The sequence below is a fragment of the Thrips palmi genome, unplaced genomic scaffold (assembly GCF_012932325.1).
Source record: "Thrips palmi isolate BJ-2018 unplaced genomic scaffold, TpBJ-2018v1 HiC_scaffold_12, whole genome shotgun sequence".
In the NCBI taxonomy this organism is placed as follows: domain Eukaryota; kingdom Metazoa; phylum Arthropoda; class Insecta; order Thysanoptera; family Thripidae; genus Thrips; species Thrips palmi.
In genome coordinates, this window is record NW_023144623.1 from 3,581,598 (window position 1) to 3,606,644 (window position 25,047).

Consider the following 25,047-nt stretch of genomic DNA (forward strand, 5'->3'; position numbering starts at 1 on the left):
CAGGGCGTGCTGGGCCTCGGCGTGCACGGCCACGGCGCGGACTGGCGCCACCACGGCAACAAGGGCCGCGACTACTACTTCCTGGCGCCCGCGCTGCGGCACGCCAACCAGGCCGCCAGCCAGGCCGCGCGGCCGTCGGGGCGCGACCGCCACGCGCAGCACTCTGCGCCCTGCTCGTGCCAGCGCCGCGCGCGCTCGCGCTCCCTGGACGGCTGCGGCGCGGACGAGGCTCGGCCCGGCCAGGCCGCCGTGCAGGGCCTCCTCGCGCCGCCGCCGCGCTTCGGCTTCGGCCTCGCCTTCGGGCGCCACCAGAGCGTCGACAACCTCCACCTGCCGCCGCCGCGACGGATACGGGTAGGCTGCAGTGACGTCCTCGGGGTGAAGTGCCTGGCACCGGAAATCCAAACGTGGTCGGCGCAGCACGTGTGCACAGTGGGCCAGAAGACCGGTGGAGGCGGCCAAAATTCTGGACACGTTTTGAGCTCCAGAGTTGCTAAAGAGGGATCGAACCGAACGTGTGACCCCACCAATGGATTGCTCTTCGAACGTTGAATTGATTGGTGGGGTCACACGCTCGGTTCGAGTCCCATTTGGGGACTCTGGAGCTCAAAACGCGTCTGGAATTTCGGCCTGACTCAGTGCGCGTAGTGCGGACAATGTAAAAGACCGCGTCACCAAACGTGCAGTAGGTTTGTCCGCACGAAGAAACTTGCTGTACGTAAGTCGTCTCGGCACCACAACTGCGGTGCAGATCACGTTCTTCGCGATGCTTGCTCTAAGTAAAAAGATAGGAGCTTGATACAGCTAGATCACGTTTGTGATGTAAGGTGGGGTGCAATGGCCACACCATCTGATGCGGACAAAATGACACTCATTTGACCACATCACTGGGGCATTCCAGACCCAATTAGCAGGCTGCGTAGGTGACCACTGCCGATTTCGTTCTTTTTGTGGTCAAATGTTACCTACCACTAGAGTAAGATGACCCTAAATTTTTAAGGTCGAAATATGAATACTTCAGGAGATATCGCAATTTGAAATTTTCTCTGAAATTTCTTTTAGTGGTTCTGAACAAAGTGTCAACTTTTGCGCGAATCCCTCCTGCTTCTTAAATTTTTGACTCAAAAGGTCGAGATCACTGCTCCTTACGTAAAATTCATGAACGAATCAGAATCCGTCGCCAAAAAGCACCTACGATCGAGTTTAGGGGTCAAAAAGTGGCCTCAAACACAAAATTTTGTTATTTTTGTGCCTAATTTCAAGGCAAAAATGTAAAGGGAAGCGGGTCTAAACATAAACTTCCCAATAGTGGAAAATGTTCCTTTAGACTCCCTCTAAACAGCTGCGGCTCGAAAAAGATGGTTATAGGTCAGGATCAGGCAACACAGCCTTAAAATTAGAGAGCGAATTTCAGTGAATTTAATAAATTATGTTAGCAGTAGGGTGCGTCGATATAGACGACTTTTTGACTACGACTCTTGGTAAGCGCTCTATGTTGATGATTTTTTGGTGCTGATTCCAAAACTGACCTCGGTACTACGATAGGACAACTTCTTCATGTCCCTATAGGGTGTTAAGTGCCAAAAAACGCAGAGTTTCAAGAGTTTTTCTTGGTTTTTGGTCCCGCACACCATCCCAAACTGTCGGGGCGACTGTTGCATGGTCTGTTGGACATCACGTCCACAAAAGACAACTCTTGCAGTGTGGCCGGACTATCGGACACCTTCCATGTGAGTTCCAGACGTCAATTTTTATGCTATTCTTACTAATGTCTTCGTTAATTTGCCTGTTTTTAAATGACAAAGTATTTTAGCGGGGGGGGGGTCAGCACACTGAAAATCAAATAGTGATACATCTCACTCTCTGAGGGGTGAGACATAACTGTCTCGGCCCGGAAAAGGGTGATACTCAAATGTATCAACGAAGAAATGATCGCGTACACGCATGTATTACCGAAAAAAAAGGTCGTACACAAATGTATCACCGGAAATAAGGTCGTACACAAATCTATCACCGAAAAAAGGTTGATACTTCCCCAGGAAAACAAGGGCCAACTCGCCTTTTCTCACCTTTTTTTCGGTGATAAATTTGTGTACGACCTTTTTTTCGGTGATACATGCGTGTACGACCATTTTTTCGGTGATACATTTTAGTATCACCCTTTTTCGGTGATACATTTTGTTCCGCCAAAAATTGGTGCGATGTCTCACCCTTTGAATTACAGTGGCAGAAATTCCCCGAAAGGCCCCAGCCGCTCTTGCTGCGCGCCAGGTGAAAACTATATGGGCCTGCATTGGGCCTGCAGGTCTTACGTTAGCTTGGAAAGGTGTTTCTACTCCTTTAAGAAACTCCCTTTTACTTTTAAGTACAGCATTCTAGTCGTTGGCGATTGAAAAACGAAAAGAAGAACAAAACCGGAAGGCGGGAAGGAAGAAAGTACAAGGCGAGCCCGGTTTCAAGGAGAAATATCCACAAATATCCTCAATTCCTGGGTTAAAAAGTATTTGAAACAGACGAAAGTGCATTGGAGAATATACGCCTCGGACATCTCTAAATCCAGTCCAATAGCAGGAGTCTGCAAAGTTTGTTGCCGACGCGAGTTCCAGATTTGTTCTTCTTCTACTTCTTCGATCGTGGACGACTAGAATGCTCTATTGACACGAGTCTCAAGGTCGCAGTGCCAAATTGCTTTATTTGGTTACATAACACCTCTGTCAAAATACAGTGAAGCTACGGCAGAATAACGAAGAAATTAGTAAGAATAGCATAAAAATTGACGTCTGGAACTTACATGGAAGGTGTCCGATAGCCCAGCCACACTGCAAGAGTTGTCTTTTGTGGACGTGATGTCGAACAGACCATGCAACAGTCGCCCCGACAGTTTGGGATGGTGTGCGGGACCAAAAACCAAGAAAAACTCTTGAAACTCTGCGTTTTTTGGCACTTTACACCCAATAGGGACATGAAGAAGTTGTCCTATCGTAGTACCGAGGTCAGTTTTGGAATCAGCACCAAAAAATCATCAACATAGAGCGCTTACAAAGAGTCGTAGTCAAAAATACGTCTGTATCGACGCACCCTACTGCTAACATAATTTATTAAATTCACTGAAATTCGCTCTCTAATTTTAAGGCTGTGTTGCCTGATCCTGACCTATAACCATCTTTTTCGAGCCGCAGCTGTTTAGAGGGAGTCTAAAGGAACATTTTCCACTATTGGGAAGTTTATGTTTAGACCCGCTTCCCTTTACATTTTTGCCTTGAAATTAGGCACAAAAATAACAAAATTTTGTGTTTGAGGCCACTTTTTGACCTCTAAACTCGATCGTAGGTGCTTTTTGGCGACGGATTCTGATTCCTTGATGAATTTTACGTAAGGAGCAGTGATCTCGACCTTCTGAGTCGAAAATTTAAGAAGCAGGAGGGATTCGCGCAAAAGTTGACACTTTGTTCAAAACCACTAAAAGAAATTTCAGAGAAAATTTCAAATTGCGATATCTCCTGAAGTATTCATATTTCGACCTTAAAAATTTAGGGTCATCTTACTCTAGTGGTAGGTAACATTTGACCACAAAAGGAACGAAATCGGCAGTGGTCACCTACGCGGCCTGCCAATTGGGTCTGGAATGCCCCCACTGTTAACGCTGAGTAGACCACGTTTGGTTTTTCAGTGTTGGCACTGCTGTGCGTGGCCACGACGTTCCCGGTCTTCTTAGGGTGTTCCCGGAACGGACCGGGACGCGCCGTCCGGTTCCTCGTCAAGAAGAGTGCTCCGCTCGTGCTGGCAGTGGAGGAGCGCTAGGGCCAGGCGTGAGAGGAGAGGATGTCGAAGTTAGGGATGGGCACTATATGCAAGCGCATATTTTGCATAATTTCTAAACTTATTTCAAATGGAAAAATTTTGATATGTTTGGAGTCCGGGTGCATTGCCTGACACATTTATAAATCGCATAATGGTCGCATAATTGGCCATTTACGCATAATGCGCATAATTCACGCATTTTTCTCGCATAATTCACATTTTGAACCCAAAAAGCGCATTTTGCTGTTATAAATGATTCTTGACATTATTCCTTTTGGTCGGTTATCGTGTTTTTAGAAGTTTTAAAGCAGAAATACAAGTTAAAATTTGAATTTTTCGCGTGGTGCAGGTTGTCAGTGGAGGAGGGTTGGCTGGTTGCGTTCCCACTGATCGAAGTTTTTAATATATTCACAATAAAAAATTTAAACTGTGACCATTTTGGTTTGTTTAAAAATTAACCCTTTTGATGCATTTTGCCCTCTGTTTCAATTTTTGCCCCTTTTTGCATTTATTCCAGAAAAGAAGGATTTTTTGCGCATAAAAAGCGCACTTTTGGGCCATTTTAGTCGCATAAGTCCCGCATAATACCACAAAATTTTACCGCATAATCAGGTTTTTATTTGCATTAAGTGCCCATCCCTAGTCGTAGTCCAGGCTCGAGTCCAGGCCAAACGCCATTTTGCGCGGGGCGAACCCCTCTCCTTTGTTGTGTAACACGTGATTGCAGATTACAGTAGATTTCGCGTAGCGTGAATTTTCTCCTATTGTGGTTGTTTCGGTTGTAACAGCCAAGCCTTGTGGCTTGGCGTGTACGCTTAGTGTGTATACACACTAAGTGCCTCCGGACTTCTTGTACATAACTATTGCCATATTTGTGCGTACGAAAGTTATGCACAAATTTGTAATAAGCTAAGTACAATTTCCATAAATACTTATGCACAATATGGAAATTTTGTGTATTGTGTAAGTTGTACATAGCTTGCGTATGCACAAATGTGGACATAGTTATGGTCAATAGCACTTTAACATTTAGTGTGTAGGTGTACGCTTCGCAAGAAGAGCGTAAGGTCCTCAAGCGCAGAACCACGCTTTAGTTTTCCCAGTGTATCCGCTGGCCGAGGTGTCCGCGGGGTTTTTACGACGCTCCGCTGGCCACGAGCGAGAGTGAGAAATCAATGGCCGGAGCCGTCTAACTTTCTGCGTGATTCGGACCGCCTAGCCTTGCCTGGGATAGCCAGCCAACTGATTCCGAGAGTCGTCGCTCTGTCTCTCTCGCACTCGTGGGCGCCCCGTACAGGTGCGAGAGAGACAGAGCGACGAGAATACGACTCAGTCTGGAGGGTAATTAAGCCGGCAGGGATACGTCCGCGGCCCGTCAGTCCGACGGCAGTCGGTGCGCTCGGTGACAAGTCGGTTTCTCCTGTCCTTCTCCCGCCCATCCCTGGCCGGCCGCTGCAGGGTGACTTTGCGCTGTCTTTAGACTATCTCTCTCGCACTCACGGGTTGTGTCGCGTACGCTACGCTGCAAACGGAACTGTCTACTTAGTAAGGGAGGGTGGGGTACAATGGGACACGGGGCACAATGGGACACTGTCAAATTAGCCACCTTGCGGTGTTCGTAGGATCTGCGGGTTGCGCTCGATTATAGGCCAGCAGTTGCCATGTTAGTTTCACAAAGCGGGAACTTTATTCGACTGAGCGTTCTTTCGGCAGGTCGAAGCAAAGTGCGAATGTAAGAAAAACGAGTTAAAACTAGCAAGACCGGAGAATTTTGTTTTTCCTCTAGCATTTAAAGTATTTGTCGCACGTTCGTAGCGAGTTCACCAGTGTGTTCGTTGGTCTTTTGAGGTTCAGTGAGACTTGTCTGGGCGCTCTGGCTTTTGGGGTTGAAGAGCTAGAGCGTGTCCAGTCCAGCGTGTCGTTCGGGGCACAATGGGACGTGTTAATCAAAGGGCTTTCAAGTTTTAGTTGTAGTTAATGTCTAAATGAAGCCAAGCCATACGTTAATTATGTTATTTACAAGAATTTTGGCATGAAACATTTCATTTGCGCTTTTTACTGTATTTAACGCTGCATTTTCTTCATTTGTTACCTCATACCCCGGGAAATTTTTTTTTTAAGGAAACCGGGAATTTAAAGTTCTTTTTCAAAATATTTTGGGAAAAAAATAGATAAAAACCTTGCCCAAAATTGTTTGAATGCCCCTTTCGCTTTATTTTTAGCTCCTAAGGGTGTGTCCCAATGTGCCCCAAGGCTGTCCCATTGTGCCCCACCCCGGGCAAAAGGGGACAATGACACTTTTCGGCAAAATGTCTCCACAGATCAAAAATGCCGTATAATCAATTTTATGGTCAAATAAAAGTTATAGACAAATAAACAAAGAACATTTTGAGCTATAGGGCGGCATTCTAGCTCCAACGGTCTCGGATCTAGGCCAAAAACAAAAAAAGCGTCCCATTGTACCCCACCTTCCCTTACACACTTCCAAATGCATACGCGTAACTTGGAATTACGGGGCCAAGTATGATTTTGATGCATTTGTAGGTAGGTGCCGAGTGGGCAGGTTGGCTGTTGTGTGCAGGTCGAGAGAGAGAGAGAGAGAGAGAGAGAGAGAGAGAGAGAGAGAGAGAGAGAGAGAGAGAGACTGCACGAACACCCTGCTGCAGCCCGCATGTGTCCTTGTGGCTCCGCTCGCCTTGCCAGGGAGCGGATGCGAGGAAGGGGCTGTATAAATGCCTAAGTGCCCCAGGCCGCTCCGGGCCGCGAGCCGCCGCCGGTATCTTTAGAGGCGCGCGGTGCATGTGATCGCATCTGCCTTCCTGATGTGCCCCGCCACGCCCCGCCCTGCCCCGCCACGCCCCGCCCCGCCTCGCCACGCCCCGCTTGACGCATCCCCTGCTAGAACGGGATATGAGCTCCGGTAGACGGGACGACACGGATATGAGAAATGAAGGATCCTGTTTGGCCTGCCGAGCGCGATTCAGAAGATCGGTTCGTCGCTCTGTCTCCCTCGCACCCTTGCGGAGAGCCCCACGAGTGCGAGAGAGACAGAACGAGTCTCCTGGATCGCTCGGCCGGACTGCTGGCTCGCCGGACGCGGCTGGACGCGGCGCGGAGAGAGAAGCGAGTGGCAGGGAGATTGTTACTGCGCTTGTTGCGAGCTGGCCGGGCAGTCCCGCCGTCGCGACGCGTTCAAGTGAGTTATTTCGGATGGAGCGCCAAACGCCAACCGCTGCCTGCTTGCTGCCTGCCAGCGGACTCACTCCGAACACTAGCTATGCTTTCGTCGCTCGGTACACTGCAAAGCTTGCAAAGTTTGCTTGCCACAAATTTCACACTAAATGTTTAGGTAGAATTTTGTGCGTGCTACCCACATTTTGTGCATACGTGGAATATGCATAATATCATGCGTGAAAATGCATAAATTTATGCAAATTCACGCACAATTTTATGCACGAGGGTACCATTTTTAAAATTGTCATCACCACGTAAAATTTGTACTAAACTTTTAGTGTGTTGGCAAGCCGTTTTGAGTGCCAAAACTTGGCAAGCTTTGGTCGGAAATCTTCATAAGCTTGCCGAATTTTGGCAAGCTGGGTGGTATTTTCAGGCCAAGCCTGCCAATTTTTGGCATTCAAAACGGCTTGCCAAATTTGTGGCAAGCAAACTTACCATACCACCGGCTTTGCAGTGGTGTCTGTTGTCTCTCTCGCACTCGTGGGGCGGCCCGTGTTTGGCACCAGGTGATAGTGAACAGAGACGAAAAACTCTGAAGTGCCTTCAAAAACACAGTGGATCATCGGCCTCATAGCAAGTGCCTTTCAGTCACGATGTGTGGCAAGTCTGGGCAAGGCCTTTCCTGCTGGGCAGGCACTGGCCGTTTGAACGCGATGTCCCATTCGCTATGTCATTCAACCCCACCGAGAAAAAAATATAGGTAGTCCAGCAGTTTTGTGGAAGTTAATGAAATTTTTCTTTACGGTGGCGGAGTGGCGTTGCGCGGCGCTGGAGCGAGTGTCTGCTTAGACGTGTTTATTGCCCGGTGAATCCAGGAGATTCCACGCCCAGCGTGTCTGGTACCAACACACTCGCAAAACACGCACGCAGCCAGCCTCCCTCCCCAGTTTACTCTCTCTCTCTCTCTCTCTCTCTCTCTCTCTCTCTCTCTCTCTCTCTCTCTCTCTCTCTCTCTCTCTCTCTCTCTCTCTCTCTCTCTCTCTCTCGGGTTCGGTTGGCGGCGTTTCACGGCCTGCACCGTCTAAACGGCACGCGCCGAGCGGAGCCGCCTCCATAAGCATTCGACCTTCGCTTTCGGGGTGATTTCTCGGGTCGGCTGGAGGTTGGACCGACCTTATGAATAAAGAGCGAGCAAGCACAGTGGGCCAGAAGACCGGTGGCGGCGGCCAAAACTCTAGACGAGCGATTCTCACGTTTCGGGGTAGTTTCGTTTCTTCTGACTCCTGTGCCCAAACGAGCGCAGATATCGACATGGGGTTTTTTTTTCTGATTTGGGAGGGCCATTGCCCACTAAACGCGCACATTTCGAAAAGTTCACGTTCGTTGGATTGGTCTACGTAGCGTTTGGAATACCCTAAATGTAACTTCCGTGATTGTCCAAAGAGAACATACTCGAACTTTCCGCCCCCAGTGTGGCGGTGTGGTTCGAATATGCTGCCAACTGTCGATGGGGATTCGAAGCTTGGCATGTCTCGAGCTAATTTCAACCGAAGACCAATGCGCCAGACTTCTTTCAAAGGTACTTATGCTGCAACGAAAAATGTCCACCGTGAATTCAATTTCACTACACTAATTTCGAAAAGGCAGCTCTGGACTTCTCCCCAAGCCAAACTTTTAACTTTCCATGTCACAAGCCACCAAAGTGGAGTCCCTGGGATATAATTCCATGGGTCGCGGAAATCTAAGATGCTCAACACGGTCTCAAAGCGGGCTAGAGCATTATAAAATGGCGTGTATCAACAATTACCTGTAACTTCCGTGGCACCCTTTACCCAATGTTGCAGCAGCACTAGGTGAAAAAATTTTGCGCTTAAATGTCGGGCTTACAGTATCATTTGACCCTGGAACGACTTTTAAGCCACAGCAAGCCCAAATCAGCCGTTAAAGCCGATTGTCACACTTTGTAACTTCCGTGATAACGTAATTTCCGTGATCAAAACACCCACTAAAACATATGGGAATACCTTATGGCTCATGTTATTAGGAAGGAAGTACAAGGTATTTACTATAAATACCATTGCCATAACTCTAGTATCATCCTGGACCCCAATAATCAGAAAAACTTAATTGGATATTTCTCACTTTCGGCAAATCAGAGACGCCAAAACTACCCCGAAACGTGAGAATCGCTCAGACGTGTTTTGAGTTCTAGAGTTGCTAAGGAGGACTCGGACCGAACGTGTGACCCCACCAATGAATTCCTCGTTGGAAGAGCTGTCCATTGGTGGGGTCACACGTTCGGTTCGAGTCCTGTTTAGCGACTCTGGAGCTCAAAACGCGTCTTTGGCCGCCTCCACCGGTCTTCTGGCCCACTGTGGCAAGGCCTTTCTCCGCCTCCACGCCGCGCGTCGCGTCTGGGCTGCTTGACCGCAAGGCGTGCGCCGCCCCTCGCTGCGCGTTCCGCGGTCCAGAACGAACGATTTGCTGTAAAAAAAAAAAGCAATAACAGCAACAAGATTGGCGCGCTTTGGATCGCTCCATCGCCCCGAAATGGCTTCATCAGACAGTCTGAGGACCTTGGCTGACCGAGCACACTCACTTTTGTTTTTGTTGTTTACCTGGCAAGGAATAACTACGCGATATCGACGGGGTCTGCGGTAATGTCCGATTTTATTGAAAAATCCCAGGGGGGCAACCACTTGTGAAATCCTGTGTCCACTTCAGTGCCTTGTAATCCGAAATATACTCCTTAAATTCTCATTAAAGGCAAATTATTCGGTTACACTGCTAAGCCGGTGGTAAGTTTGCTTGCCACAATTTTGGCAAGCCGTTTTGAATGCCAAAATTTGGCAAGCTTTGGTCGGGAATCTTCATAAGCTTGCCAAATTTTGGCAAGCTGGGTGATATTTCTGGGCCAAGCTTGCCAACTTTTGGCATTCAAAACGGCTTGCCAAATTTTTGGCAAGCAAACTTACCACCGGCTTTGCAGTGTAATTTGACCGTAAAATCTCACGGTGAAATCTTTGTTGTTCGGCGTGAATGTCCAATAATTTGCGCCAAAACCTCTGCTTTTCGTCGTCCAACATGGATGGCGTCTTGGGGCTTGATGTTGTTCCTCCACTAGGGGCGTCCCGTATGGGTGCGAGAGAGACAGAGCGACGAAAACGACTTTCGGAATCAGTCTGCTGTTGTTTTTACCGCCGCCGTTTGGCCGTTGGCGTGCTGGCGCTGCTGGCGCCGCGATTCCTTGTTTGCAAAGCGCCAGTGCACCATAGCGGGCATCTCGCGCCCCGCGGCCCGTAACTGGCGTCCATCATAGCGCCGCCCGAGTCCGCCCCGCCCCGCCCCGCGCGGCGGCGCCTCTGATTTAGCCGCCCCGCCCCATCCCGCAGTGCCCACGGGCCATCCTCCTTGCCCCGCTGCCTCGCGCCTCGCGCTGCCCAAGTCAAGCAAGCCCCGCCGGCCACTCCGCCGGTCAAGTCACTTTCACTGGCAGTTTGCTTTTTGTTTTGATTCCGTTCGGAGCGCCGCCGCTTGCCGCTTTTAATAATCCATGCAAATGGGCGGCGTGTGCGCAACGCGGCGCAACGCGGCGCAACGCGGCGCAACGCCTTGCCGCGCATTGTTCTCGCGGCGTTTAAAAAAAAAGAGGGGGCGCTGCGATGAAAGCCCCGTGGGGAATCGAACCCGGCGCCTCCGCACACTAAATGTTATGTACAATTTTGTACGAGACATCATAGTTTTTTGTGCACACGAAATTTTCGTACAATTTTCGTACGAAAAACTGCACATTTTTCGTCATTTTTGTACAAAATTGTACAAAATTTTGTACAAATTTGTATGAAAAGTTCGTGTGCACAAAAAACTGTGATGTCTCGTACAAAATTTGTACAAAAATATTTAGGGTGCGCCTAGCCTCCTCCTCCTTCAACTTCGCTGTCCGACGCACTGTAAAAACTTGTCACTTTATGACGAAATCGTGGATGCGACCTTTTCGTCACTTGCAAAATGATGTCAGTGGCATCACAAAGTGATGACATTTTCATCAAAGCTCCTACTTATTGCATGGACGTGACAAGTATGTCAACAAATGTTTTGATGACATTCTTGTAAAGAAAATTAGCCTTGAAATTGTCTTCAACTGACAGCAAAAATTTTCACAGTGCGCTCGGCGCCGTGCTTACACACTTTGAAAAGTGTACTAACTAGCCGCAGAGCCACTCGCTATGGGGTGTTGAAACTCATGCACCCACCCTTTGGTTACACCACAAAATCGAGTGTTCTGTTCTGCGCGAGGGGTGAATCATTAGTGTACTCATGTGTACAAATTTGCCCGTACTCAGTGTACTCACAAGTTTAATAAGGGTGAAATTCTGTACTTTTTCGCTTGATTTGGCGTTGAGTGTCCTTTAAAACGCTAAATAAAACCTTTAAACGTTTACAAATGCGAAATTTATGAGCAAAGTATAGGTGTACTCACCCGTACTCGTGTACTCATGTGTACACCAGAACGCTGAGTCATTCACCCCTCGGTTCTGCGTCATGAGGTGCGCTTGTTCATTTTACACTCTGCCTGAAGTGTGCTTGTTCAAGTTACACTCTGCCTAGTGTGCTTGTTGAAGTACACTCTGCCGGAAGTGTGCTTGATCAAGTTACTTTCTTCCTGGTGTGCTCGTTCAAGTTACACTCTGCCTGAAGAGTGTCTGGTTCAAGCACACTCTGCTTTAAGTGTGCTTGTTTGAGTACACTCTTCCTGAAGTGTGCTCCGACAAACACAAATAGCAGTAATAGCAAGCCATCCCCCCTGTTGTGGGAATGTCTCGGTCTGTATTCGAACCGGAAGAGAGATTCGATTCGATTGGAAGAAACTGTTCGACGTGAGATTCAATTCGATTCGAGATTGGAAACTGCCACTTCGCACACCACCGTCGCAAAGAGAGCCCTCCGGGTGCACTGTAAGCTAATGCGGCTTGCGCGTCTATTTCCCTTGCCTGCGCGTCTCGCTCTCACTTGGAGACTCCGCACCGCCGCGTCGGACGCCAGTGGCGGATCCAGGGCCGCCTGCAGACTGATTCCGAGAGTCGTTTTCGTCGCTCTGTCTCTCTCGCACCCATGGGGTATCGGTGCGAGAGATACAGCGCGACGAAAACGACTCTCGGAATCAGTCTGCTGAGGTTGGAAGGGGCCAAAGTATCACGACGTTTCGCTTACTTACAGTGAGGCAAAGTATTGATTTTACATACCTATGTCAGGTGGCTGTGTGTGGGGATCAAAGGAAGGCAATTGTCCAACTCCTCGTCCTCCTCGTCCTCCTCGTCCTCCTCGTTCTCCTCCTCCTCGTCCTCCTCCTCGTCCTCCTCGTCCTCCTCGTCCTCCTCGTCCTCCTCGTCCTCCTCGTCCTCCTCCTCGTCCTCCTCGTCCTCCTCGTTCTCCTCCTCCTCGTCCTCCTCCTCGTCCTCCTCGTCCTCCTCGTCCTCCTCCTCGTCCTCCTCGTCCTCCTCCTCCTCGTCCTCCTCCTCGTCCTTCCCCTCGTTCTCCCTCCCCTTTTCTGGACCCGCCCTTGCCGGACGTCGCGGTGCGTCTCGCGGCAATGCGAGGCGCGGCGCGTCAGACTGCAGGCTGATTCCGAAGGCTCTCCGTCGCTCTGTCCCTCTCGCACTCATGGGGCGTGCCGTGCTGGTACGAGAGAGACAGAGCGATGAATGGTTTCGGAATCGTTCCGGAAGCGTCCCGCGGAAGTGCGCGCTTCTCGGCGTCCGACGCAAAGCCGGCAGACTGATTCCGAGAGTCGTTTTCGTCGCGCTGTCTCCCTCGCACTCATGGGGCGCGCGCTCCAGGTGCGAGGAAGGCAGCAACGAAAACGACTCTCGCGGAATCAGTCTGCAGAGGCAAAGCGACGCGAAGCAGCGCGAAGCCCTGCCAGTCGTTTTTGCTTTCACTCGGACGCCGCCGCCTGGAGGCCAAGAAGGACGCGAACGACGTGCGGGGAGGACGGCGACGGGGCCGCGGCGCGGCGGCGACGCCGAGGGCCTCTGTCGTGGCGATTGTGTCATCGGCAGTCTGGGTTTGTTTTAGTGCAGGGACGGAACTGCGAGTCCAAAGTGGGTGACTCTTCAGTTGGAGTAGCCGGCGACTTTGCGCTGCAAAGTGCAGTGCCATGCCGCCATGCCGCGCTCCGCCCGGTGTGTGCTTGCTTGTCATGGCGTGTGCCGTGATCCTTCTCCGCCCTCCACAGCCAAAAATGGCATGCGATCGATCGCTGTAGTCCAGCCTCTCAGGTCACGGTAGAGCGCCTGCGAACGCGAGGGCGGGCCGCCCCGCAACACAGGCGTGTTCGGCGGGCTAGCCTACCCTCGGCTTCGCAGGCGGCAGCCAGCCGGCCTGCTGAAGGTCTTCATTTTACGTTTTGCGCTCGTCCCTTGCGCGTGCGGGGTGGGGCGTTCGCCACCCACCTGCCTGCCTGCCTGCCTGCCTGCCTGCCTGCCTGCCTGCCTGCCTGCCTGCCTGCCTGCCTGCCTGCCTGCCTGCCTGCCTGCCTGCCTGCCTGCCTGCCTGCCTGCCTGCCTGCCTGCCTGCCTGCCTGCAGAGTGATTCCGGGCAGTGCGCGGAGGCCCGGGAAGGCCTACCTAGGGGCCTACCGCCTACCGGCTGTCTCTCTCCCACTCATGGGGAGGTATCGGCCTGTCTCTCTCGTACAGGGAGGCGGCAGGCCTTCCCGCAGTGCGTGGAATCACTCTGCTGCCTGCCTGCCTGCCTGCCGGCCTGCCTGCCTGCCGGCCTGATGGCCAGGTGGACTGCATCGGTGCGACGTGCAGCTTGGTGGCGCAGTCAGGGCGACGTCAGCGGGGCTCGGCGGCGCGCGAAGCTGCGAATCGTGTGTCGGGGCAGAGAAAGTCCGCGCCAAGCCATCCTCCCCTTCGGCCTGCCCCCGCCCCGCCCCCGCCCCGCCCCGCCCCGCCCCGCCCCGCCCCGCCCCGCCCCGCCCCGCCCCGCCCGCCCGCCCCGCCCCGCCCCCGCCCCACCCGCCCCGCCACCTTGATGTTATTCAGACGAAACAATCCCTTGGCCGCCGGCTGCAGCGCGCGGCTTTAGAGGGCAGACTTGCAGTCATCAAAGTGTGGATGGCGTGCCTGGGAAACGCTTTGTCGGCCGGTTGGCGCGCGCGCGTGTGTGTGTGTGTGTGTGTGTGTGTGTGTGTGTGTGTGTGTGTGTGTGTGTGGTGTGTGTGTGTGTAGGTGTGTGTGTGTGTGTAGGTGTGTGTGTGTGTAGGTGTGTGTGTGTGTGTGTAGGTGTGTGTGTGTGTGTGTGTGTGTGTGTGTGTGTGTGTAGGTGTGTGTGTGTGTAGGTGTGTGTGTGTGTAGGTGTGTGTGTGTGTAGGTGTGTGTGTGTGTAGGTGTGTGTGTGTGTAGGTGTGTGTGTGTGTGTGTGTGTAGGTGTGTATGTGTGTGCAGGTGTGCGTAGGTGTAGGTGTGCGTAGGTGTGAGTGTGTGTGTAGGTGTGTGTGTGTGTGTGTGTGTGCGCGCGCGCGTGCGTTTGTGTGTGCGAACGCACTGCCCTTTCTTGTGATGATAGGGTCAGTGTGGGAAGTGAGCAGGAGAAAAATGGTCCGACACGAAAGAAAACGACCCTTCTTCTCAGGGGATTTGCCCCCCCCCCTTTTCCACGCCGTCGTCGTGCTGCTTGCACTTGTCCGTCGTGTGCTGAAGGCCTGGAGGGGCGCGGGGCGCGCTGACGACGCGCGGACGGCGCCCTGCAGCCTGACTCCGAAGGAACGTTTCGTCGCTCTGTCTCTCTCGCACTCATGGGGCGTCCCGCAGCGTCCCGCAGTGGTGCGAGAGAGACAGAGCGACGGAACGACCCTTCGGAATGAGGCGGGCTGCTGCAGGCGGTGCCTGGCAGCGCCGTGCGGTGACCTCGGAGCCGAGTGCACAGTGCACCAGACAGTGCACCGGGCCGCGCACGTTTCTTTTCTCGCGCGTTTTCGTCTGCGAAATGGTTTTGCCGCGTGGCGTGGCGCGGCGTGGTGGTGTGCGCACACTGTCTGGCCGCCTCGGCGTGTGGATGACATGTGTGCCGTATAGAAAGCCGCCTGGCGGCCCAGCGCCGGGCTGAGCCGGGCCCGATACCGCAGGTCCAGGTACCCGCTGGACGCCGTGACGTCACCGCCGCGCAACGCCACGCCGCGAGCAGTGGGCCAGCAGACCGGCGCCGCCGGCCCAAACTCTAGACGCGTTTTGAGCTCCAGAGTGGCTAAACAGGACTCGAACCGAGCGTGTGACCCCACCAATGGATTCGTCGTTCGGAGAGCAGTCCATTGGTGGGGTCACACGCTCGGTTCGAGTCCTGTTTAGTGACTCTGGAGCTCAAAACGCGTCCGGGATTTTGACCGCCTCCACCGGTCTTCTGGTCCACTGTACCGCGCGGCCCTTGACGGCGCGCCACGCCTACTCTCGTTGCACCGCGGACTGCCGAGCGATTCTGAAGATCCGTTTGTCGCTCTGTCTCTCTCGCTCCCTGACTGAGAGCCCCGTAAGTGCGACAGAGACAGAGCGACGAAACGACTCCTCTGAATCGCTCGGCTGTAGAAGAAACTGAGCCGTCGCTACTCCGCGCATGTGAGGCTCGCTTACACTGTATGCGCTCTCAAGTCGAGGTAGCCTCCTCAGTTCTTGGCGCGTTGGGGCAGAAGCGCGCACTGAAAAGCCAAGGCGCACGTGCTTTCTGCCTACGTTGAGTTTGGTTGCCTCTCCAGTGACGTTCCGTTTTGAATGTCAAACATTTGGCCGTCTCGCCCCACACGCCAAAATTTGGGCCAAAAAATGTCAAAATTTGGCACCCTCATGGCGGCCTGAAACGCCAAATTTTGGAGACAACGGAGCGCCACTGGAGCGGCAAGCAAAGTTGCCAATCGATTTGCGGTGTCCCCTGATGACCGATTACCAATGTTGTAATAGTGCTAACCGAATTTGTTTGTTGTTGCAGCCCGTGGGTTCCGGCGCGGGCGGCGCGAGCATCGGCAGCCCCGGCCGGCCCAAGTTCGTGGCGGTGACGGCCCTGGAGGACGTGCAGGCGGTGCGCTGCGCCGAGTTCCACCCGCACGGCAAGGTGTACGCCGTGGGCTCCAACTCCAAGACCCTGCGCATCTGCGCCTACCCCAAACTCAGCGACTTGCGGTGAGTGCTGTTTGCCTCCGTTTCTCTGCAAACCGTGCACAGTGGCAGTGGCGGATCTAGAATCGCCCTAAAGGGGGAGGGGAGGTAGCAATTTTTGCCTACTTACAGGGGCAAAGTTCTGATTTTTGCCTACTTACAGGGGCAAAGTTTTGATTTTTGCCTACTTCCAGGGGCAAAGTTCTGATTTTTGCCTACTTACAGGGGCAAAGTTCTGATTTTTGCCTACTTACAGGGGCAAAGTTTTGATTTTTGCCTACTTTTCAGGCGGCTATCTAGTGGTCAAGGGGGGATTAACCTTTTGCCCCCCCCTTTTTTTTGCCCCCGGATCCGCGCTTGCACAGTGGGCCAGAAGACCGGTGGAGCGCGGCCTGAACTCTCGACGCGTTTTGAGCTCGATAGTCGATGAGTAGGACTCGAACCGATCGTGTGACCCCGCCGATGGATTGCTTTCTGAACTTAGGAGTCCATTATGGTGGGGTCACACGTTCGGTTCGAATCCCAGAGTTTTGGCCGACTCCACCGGTCTTCGGGCCTACTGCACAGTGTGCTTGGCGCACTCCACCTGGAGCGTGCCCGCATGCACACTTCAACGAGCTGTGTGCTTGGATGCAGACTGTTCCTAAGCGTGCGCCTTGCAGCAGCATGCAGTCACACTGTTGGGGACCAGTGTACATCCAAGCTCACTACTCGTTGAAGTGTGCATGCGGGCACGCTCCAGGTGGAGTGTGCCATGCTTACTGTTCAGTTTGTAGAGATTGAATGACCCTTTTACTCTAGTACTTGTACTTTTCCCTCTTGTTTAAGTGTTCTATTAATAGTTGTTCTAATCGATTTGTTCATTTTAGGGAGGACCATGTCACATACCAACCAACTGTGCTGTTCAAGCGAACAAGGCATCACAAGGGATCCATCTACTGTATGGCTTGGTCTCCGGTTGGTGACTTGATGGCCACTGGTTCAAACGACAAGACGGTGAAACTAATGCGCTTTAATGCAGACACCTCCAACTTAGAAGGTAAATATGAAAATTATTTGCAGTTTCTATTATGTTATCTATTTTATAGGTTGCTTAACTAATTGCTACCCATTTTCTTATTTTGCAGGACAAGAAATAGAGTTGACCATGCATGATGGCACAGTTCGCGACGTGTGCTTCCTTGAAGATACCAGTAATAAGTCAAGCTTGCTGATCAGTGGTGGTGCCGGCGACTGTAAAATTTATGTCACTGACTGTGCAACTGGCCAACCTTACCAAGCTCTTAGTGGGCACTCAGGTATGTTTTACGATTTGTGAATGTTTTACCTTCTTTTGGCACTTTATTTGTTTATTAAGAAATCTCATTCTATTTTTATATGTGTTGCAGGGCATATACTCTCTCTTTACAATTGGGGCGGTGCCATGTTTGTCAGTGGATCACAGGATAAAACTGTCCGGTTTTGGGATTTGCGCACCAGAGGCTGCGTAGACATGGTTGCACCACAGACACAGCCTGGAAGCAGGGTACGTTATTATTTTCCAGTTTATTATTAGTCCCAATTTGGGTGTTGGCATTCTATTGTTTTGGTTGTTTTCTTTTTGTTTTTCTAATTTTTTGTTTTAATTTTTTTCTAGGTGGGATCCCCAGTTGCTGCTATTTGTATGGATCCGTCTGGCCGCCTCCTTGTGTCTGGCCATGAAGATGCATCCTGCGTTCTCTATGATGTGAGAGGAGGACGAACTGTGCAATGCTTCAAGCCTCATGCATCAGACATCCGGTCAATTCGGTTCTCTCCAAGTGCTTACTACTTACTTACAGCTGGATACGACAATAAACTTGTGCTCACTGACCTTCAAGGTGTGTATAATATCATTTATAATATTGGTAGCCAATCAAATGCGTTGTTGTAAAGATCAACTGAGTCCTAATCTTTTTTATTGTGCAGGTGACTTGACTATGCCCCTTCCAAGTGTGGTCGTCGCACAACACGCCGATAAGGTCATCTCAGGGCGATGGCACCCAACAGAGTTCTCCTTCCTCAGCACCAGTGCTGACAAAACTGCCACGCTTTGGGCCTTGCCACCAGTTTAGCATTCCTCTCTTCATTTCTCTTTCTGTTAAAGCTATGGAGTTACACTTAACAAAGTTTGTATATATCATAATTTATAAATTTGTTTAAGTATAACTGTGACTTTTTTGAAATGTGCAATGTACCTTCCCATTACATTCCATTAGGTGAGCAGGCTTTATATTTCCCTGTTGCATTGCCTTTACTTTGATCTTCTAGTTATCTCTAGTTTTGTAACTGTAATTTGTTGCAATTAAAATTAAAGAAAGCGATGATTTCTTTTTCTCATTTGGCCATAAGATATTTGCAAAGATTAAACAGTATTTCAGTTTTGAAGTACTAGGCTGTGATGTGGCCGTAGCTGTAGCTTTTATGTAGTCCCGCAATGCCTCAATATTTTTATTTTTTTTGTAGTTGAGTTAATTCATGGTGAGTAATCTATTCATTTGATTTCCAAAGTTATTCCTTTTGTTGGATCACTTGGATGAATGATATATTTTTATGCCTTGTGCTATAATTGTTCCCTGTCTGTTGTATGTATGTTCGACCTCTTTTTCTTTCTAAGTAGCTCCTACTTTTTTAATAAAGTATAAAAGTACTTGAGAAATAGTGAGAAGCGACCAATGATAATAGGACGACCTATGAATGTTGTACAATTGTAGCCTTAATAACCACTAGCCAATGGCAGCATATACTCCTCATCCATTAAAAGTACTACTGAGTAGAAATTTGTAACTTCTTTGCTCTTGAGAACTAAAATAAAAAAGGAGTGAATAACAACTTGTAACATTGCATTGTACTTGCGTATGAAACCAACTTGAGGGAGAGTACTAAATGCTGTGCAACTGTTGTCAGAATTACCTGAAATCTGTTTCTAATCATGATAATGGATTACTAAACTAATCATTAATCGTACCAAATACAAGTAAGGCCACACGAGAATGGCAACACCCTCATTACTTGATTTAAGTTGTGTTGTAAATTGTTCAGATTGTATAGTGTTATTTTGTTATGCAAGAGAGTAACATTTTTAATCTATGTACAGTTAAACAGAATGGGATTGCCGACTGACTGACACAGATACAGGGATTAAAGGATTCTGCAGCTTTTCTATTATCTTTTCTTCTTACTAGGACTTGGAGCTCTCTATTTAAATATTTTGACTGCTATGTAAATACCATGTAAAAAGAACTATTACCTTAAGTTTAGGCACTCTGGTGATGGGCCCTGGGCTCCTCGCCGAGTAAATGTTTGTAGCGTCTTAAAAACTTGTTATTTTCTTGTGCATGTGAATAGCTTCTTGTTACTCTGCACAGAAAATTCGTAGTCAATGTTATTTATGCTGTAGGTTTTCCAGTTAATTACAAAAGTTGAAGCCCAAAGTTGAATCTTTTATTGTTCAATGTTTGCCTCTGTTTTCTTTTATATCAAGTGCAATAACCTTGATAAACGTTTTTTGTCCCTGTTGATGTATATATTGTACAATTATTAATATTTTTGAGATTCTATGCCATGTTTTGATAGTGATTAATGTATGGAATTATATAGCACTGCATTAAGTAAGAGTGAATTTGTGTTATCCGTGCAAATTCCTTTGCTTTGCTTTTTATTGCTACCACAAGTATCCATTTTTGATTTGCAATGTTCACCCTTTTTTAAATGCAAAAGAAAAGACAACATTTTGTGTACCCGTTAAGATGGCTTGGAATCAAATAATGATAATAATAATAAAACTTAAACTTTCATGACCAATGTAATGTTGTTACTGTATCTCCTCCTTTCCTCTTTAATTCCCATCAAGATCAACCATACAAGAAAGTAGATGATTTGAAACACATTTATTTATGCCCCAAGGGGTCAGTATCAGACACACAGAAGTGTTAAAGGTCGAGCATGCTTGGAACTTGTGCCGTACTGGTATCCATAGATCCATGAAAAAGAATATCCAAATGGCTCAATCCACTCCATTATAATTTTTTTAAGTTGGCATTTATCTGTTGAAAATTAGGATCAGGGATAAGTATTACTGACTAGTACAGAATCTTGCCCAGAAACAAAATTGTTTTCAATCTGTCATTCCCTGATGGCCATCATGGCTTCTTGCTAGAATTCATACACTTTTAATATTCACTCCAAAGGACATATTAATTTATGAAATAATTGCAATAGACCTTGACAAAATTATTCGATCCAAATGAAACAAAATTTCGGAATCACCAGCGGTATCACTTTTTATTGCCTTAGAGTCCACTGTAGGACTAGGACTCTAGGTGCTTGAAGCGGAACGCCAAATTTCTCATACTGCCACTTCGCTGCAGTCTGCTGCTTTCCTTTTAACTCGGGCTTTAACTTGTTAATAGCTTCATTCTACGTGGATTTTGCGATCAATTTCTCTAGTCTTCAAGTGAAACCCATCTTTAAAGCCATCATCTCACTGCTTTTCTGAGTTGTGACCATCTCCGACCAGCTGTTGGCTCGCTGTTGTCCTGTCAAAACTCCAAAACATTCCAGGCATCAGCTGATTGACCGGATCGGGGAGCAGCGACCCGACAGCCGACAGCACCACCAAGCACCACACCGGATGCCTGAGTGCGTACACACCAGGGCGGAGTGTACTCAGTTTCCTTCCAAACAAATCCCCGAGGCATTTCCTTATTTTGAGTTATGGGACGTGCAGGACATCTCTACAGTTGGCCCTTAGCAGTTAGAGGTTAATACGAGGCTGCGCGCTCGGCTCCTGGCGTTTGGCGACGGCAAAATGAGTTGCCGACAAACCCTCTTTGTCTTGATGGATATGGAGGCCTTCCCAGCCGGTGGTCAGGAGGCACCATGAAAAGGGATTACGCGAGAAAGTTGGGCCTTCTGTGAGGTAAGGGCTTTAACCACCCGCCCCGGCGTTTTTCCTTTCTTTTTATGCTCTGTTCTCTTTGGAAGCTTCTGGCAGGTTGATGGAATTCATTCATAATTGCTGCCTGATGCTGTGTATCCTGAGTGATGGAAATCTGGGATGTAAATGTATCGTACTAAATTCATTTAATTTTATTCCAGGTTTTGGTTTGTTCCTGTTTACGCAGATGGAATCTGGACTGGCACTAATTGCTTCCCTGGAGTGATTCCTTCATACATCCAGGAAAAAATATCATGCCTCCACTAGTGCCTGTGCAATCTCTTTACAAAACATGTCTATTGATGATATTTAACCATCTGCGTTGCCTAGTTCGTCAAAATCCTGATTCTGTGGAGTCGCTCCGGGCATTTTTGCAATCTTCATTTCATCGTGGTATCAGACAAAATCTTATAGACATTGCCACAAAACATTGCAGGTATTAACATTTTTTGTCTTTTTGAAAAGAACAATAGAAGAATAAACCTGTTGGACTGTAATATTATAACATGTCCATTTCTTTAAGTTCCAGCGATGTATTCATTCTTCTGGACCTCTTACGAGTGTTGTTAGATAAATCTATAAAGCGCTTGGATTTGTCTGCTGGAGATGAGAATACTGTGCTCAGAGCTGATCAGTGTGCACGTCTATTTGAATATTTTGATGAATATGACACAGTTGGTCTGCAGGAGCTTCTTGTGAAGGTAAGAGAAGTGTTTCATTTTTCTCTGAATATAATCCATAGCCTGCATTTTGGGTGAAGCTCAAATTTGGAGAGATGAGACAATAAGTTCTTTGAAATAATTTCTTGTCTCACATCCACAGGTTCCACTGCCAAATTCTTACAGGGGAGGCATTGAGAGTCTGTCTCCTGGGAATTTTGCCCTTCATAGGGTATTGCGGCGGGGTTTGGCTTCTTCTCTCCATACCCTCGTCCTCCACTCTGTGTGTGACAATGAAACACTGCATCTACTTGGTCAGTATGCTGTTCATTTAACACACTTGGATGTGAGCAGCTCTTGGCTTGTGGATGATAGGGGCTTGCAACAGTTACTACTTCAGGTCAATTATCTTTCTTAACTCTTTCTTAATATTTTTTAAAAAAATTAATTCTTAACTTGAAAATTTGGCATTGAAATCTGACTGTCCTTTTCAGAATCCTGATGTATGCTATTTCGAATCTGATGCATTGGATACAGTTGAAACTATATTTACTTCAATGTGGTCAATTTCCCATGCGTTTGGTGACCCTCATGCTGGTGTGAATCTCTGCTGTTCCACTCTGCAAGAAGTCCGAATTCAGGACACAAACACTTCTGAAATAGGGGTGGCTTTACTCTTGCTCTTTGTTCCGAATTTGCGCTCACTGGGTGGATTCATCTACTACAGGTAAGGTTTCATCAAAGTTCTATTGAAGTTCAATTGAAGGCTGAGTTATTCTATTCCAAACATTTATTATTATTACAGGAGTGTTGGTGAAGCCATTATTTCTCTATTGCGTCAGTCTCAGAATACTCTCCGGCTTGCTTTGACGGAATTATGGGATACTCACATGCCCTCCTTGAAAGCCTCTGTTTTGAGTCCAGCCCTCCCCAATCTGTCAAGCTTGTATACTCGAGCAACATGGCTACCCACATTGAACATCTTCCCTCATCTTTCTTCTCTTACTATTGATTTTGACTTCATTGATTTTTCTCATTCTCTGGAAAGATTTCTCAGAGTAATTCCTCAGATGCTCCGGAAACTTGTGCTGGTTGATCAGGTAATGCAGGTTTTCAATGTGAGCTTCAACCAATCTGGAGAGTCCCTCTGATCAACTTTAATTTTTTGAAACAAGGTGCATGCTGTTGACTTGGCAATAATTGGAGAGCTGTGTCCAGGACTCGAGGAGTTGAGTGCCAAACTTAATGGTACTTGGTGCTCAGGAAGCAGACAAAAGGCCTTCAAATTGTTGCCTTCCCTCCATACCTGCCGTGTGCGAATTTCAAATCAAGACACTTTTCGCTCGCTACTTGTGCATACTCAAAAGCTTCGGGTATTGGAGGTAATTTTTTAAAATTTTCCACAAGATTAGTTTGAGATTCTCATTAACATTATCGGTATAGTATTTCTCAGTGTGTGTGCTAAATTTGAACTTTTCTCATTCTTTCAGGTCATAATGGAAAGCAAACCACTGGATGAAGAAAAACTGGATGATGCATTGATATCATCAGCTCTTAATGAGCGAATAATGCCACCACAGTTAACTCGTTTGAATATTACTGTATCCAACTCCACAATGGTACAATGGTGCAATCTATCATTTGTCAGTGTTCACATTCTTGCTCAAGCTTGTCCTCAGCTCAGGCTCCTAGGAGACCTTAATTTATGGAGAATCCCTAAACGGCAACTAATGGAGTTAATGCATGAAATAATGGCGAAAAATTGGGATTTGCAGCTTATCTGTCGTGGCGAGCTGTATCCCTCAACATCATGGAGAAAGTTGAATTACATTTAAACAGTGAGAGCTGCACATATACATGCTGCTGGCTTTTACTTGCTAAGTAAATCAAGTAATGAATAATTAATGAATGCATGTTATGTGTTCTAAGTTTGACTGATTAGTAGGACCATTATCTCTTAGGGTTTTTTTTTCTATGTTTAATGTTTTCCAATATTAGCATTTTTGCTAAGACTGGTTGCCCTTTCAGAAAGCTATTTGAAAACCCGCTCAAATTGGTATAAAAAAATCATATTGATAATGTTGACCTTGTACTTCTGGCATTTTGTTATACGTACTACAAAGTGGTTGAATACAATAGGGTTAGTAATAAAACTCTATGTCACTGGTTTTCTTTGACCTCTGAAACTAGTGCTTTTCTATTTTTGTGGTGTCCCCATTTATAGCAATATTGGTCTGTGATAAATATTTGTTAAGGTAAAATTGTGTGTTCATATATGATAAGGCTGAATTTATCTGGGCCTGGCTGTCAAATCAAAATATTCAGGGATAGAAGCCTCGTAAGAAATTCAATTATTGTATTGATTATGAAGTGTGTTAGCTTTAAGTTTTCCACTGAGCTGTATCATGCATCTAATGTGTTTGTGGTTTATTTCTTGGTAGATAAAGAAATTGCTGTTGTAAGATAGTGTTTTATGTACAGGGTGTAAAAATATTGTTTGGCTAAGCTCCAAAATTCCTGGTTGGTCACATATTATGGTGGTATGATATCATTTGATATATGCTTTCAGGAAAATAAGGTTTGACAATATTTTTTCACAAATTGCTTTTTGGTATTAGAGTTGTCTTCAATTAAATAGTTACTTGAAAGTGATCTCGGACATGGCATAAGCTTTGACATGACCCATTACATGTAAGCACTTCGGAATATAAGCCTAGTTCCTTTACATTTTAATAATATGAACTTACTCTGTATAGTGCTACATTGAATGATTTATTGTGCTTTTCTATTAATTTTTCAGTACAAAAGTTTCCACTCTAGAAAACAAGACTCAATAGCATTAAGACATACCATCTTATATTTAATTTTTTTCTTTCCTATGATTTGTTTAATTTCCTTCCTTTTGTAAGATTTTCTACTTATAAACATTTTCTATAGGAAAGTGATGATGTATTGGTTCTCAGCTTTGACTCAAAGCTATTTTTACTGAGAATTTTATGTATTTTCAATGTAGCAGAGAAATGTCCTCTGATTGAATGTTTAGTAGCAAATAAAACCCAAGTAAACTAATGCAGGGGCTTTCTTTAATCTTTATTCCCATGCCTTTGAATTTTTTTGGTGGAAAAAATGTACTACTTTAGGGAATTTAATTTGTGGGTGGCTTTTAGAAGTGCACTAAATATGCACCTCAGCCTGGTTAAAATCCTGGATCTAAGACCACGGCCTTTGGAGCGTTTACCAAAAGGTGTGCTGCCAATCAAAATTTTTCAACAAGGGCCTGCAAGAGGGCATTCGCAAGCTATCC

At 47.7% G+C, this 25,047-nt stretch overlaps 2 protein-coding genes across 3 annotated transcripts in view; both read left to right on the top strand.

Moving 5' to 3' along the window:
- The window catches only part of LOC117639915 (WD repeat-containing protein 47), a gene marked incomplete at its 5' end in the record, with an annotated part of 68,983 nt that extends 49,034 nt beyond the window's left edge, over window positions 1-19,949 (top strand). The window contains 6 exon segments of the mRNA XM_034375962.1: window positions 15,961-16,151; window positions 16,997-17,166; window positions 17,255-17,425; window positions 17,516-17,652; window positions 17,764-17,986; window positions 18,075-19,949. Of these exon segments, the coding sequence (XP_034231853.1) occupies window positions 15,961-16,151; window positions 16,997-17,166; window positions 17,255-17,425; window positions 17,516-17,652; window positions 17,764-17,986; window positions 18,075-18,220 (1,038 nt within the window).
- A 563-nt stretch (window positions 19,950-20,512) lies between these two features.
- LOC117639903 lies at window positions 20,513-24,812 on the top strand. 2 transcript variants are annotated; one of them, XM_034375903.1, is made up of 9 exons: window positions 20,513-20,786; window positions 20,875-21,066; window positions 21,246-21,520; window positions 21,608-21,785; window positions 21,907-22,143; window positions 22,238-22,470; window positions 22,549-22,843; window positions 22,919-23,125; window positions 23,234-24,812. In XM_034375903.1, exons 3-9 carry the CDS (start codon window positions 21,339-21,341, stop codon window positions 23,576-23,578), a joined length of 1,677 nt encoding a protein of 558 aa, XP_034231794.1. In that variant the 5' UTR covers window positions 20,513-20,786; window positions 20,875-21,066; window positions 21,246-21,338; the 3' UTR covers window positions 23,579-24,812. The 2 variants fall into 2 exon arrangements, with proteins under 2 accessions (XP_034231794.1, XP_034231792.1); XM_034375901.1 differs by having other exon boundaries at window positions 20,513-21,066.
- The last annotated feature ends 235 nt before the right edge of the window (window positions 24,813-25,047 follow it).

Coding starts and splice junctions, on each gene's coding strand:
- LOC117639903 (XM_034375901.1), top strand. CDS start 21,339: ATGCCTCCACTAGTGCCTGTGCAATCTCTTTACAAAACATGTCTATTG. Junction 21,786..21,906: donor TGCAGGAGCTTCTTGTGAAG/GTAAGAGAAGTG, acceptor TCACATCCACAG/GTTCCACTGCCAAATTCTTA. Junction 22,471..22,548: donor GGTGGATTCATCTACTACAG/GTAAGGTTTCAT, acceptor TTATTATTACAG/GAGTGTTGGTGAAGCCATTA.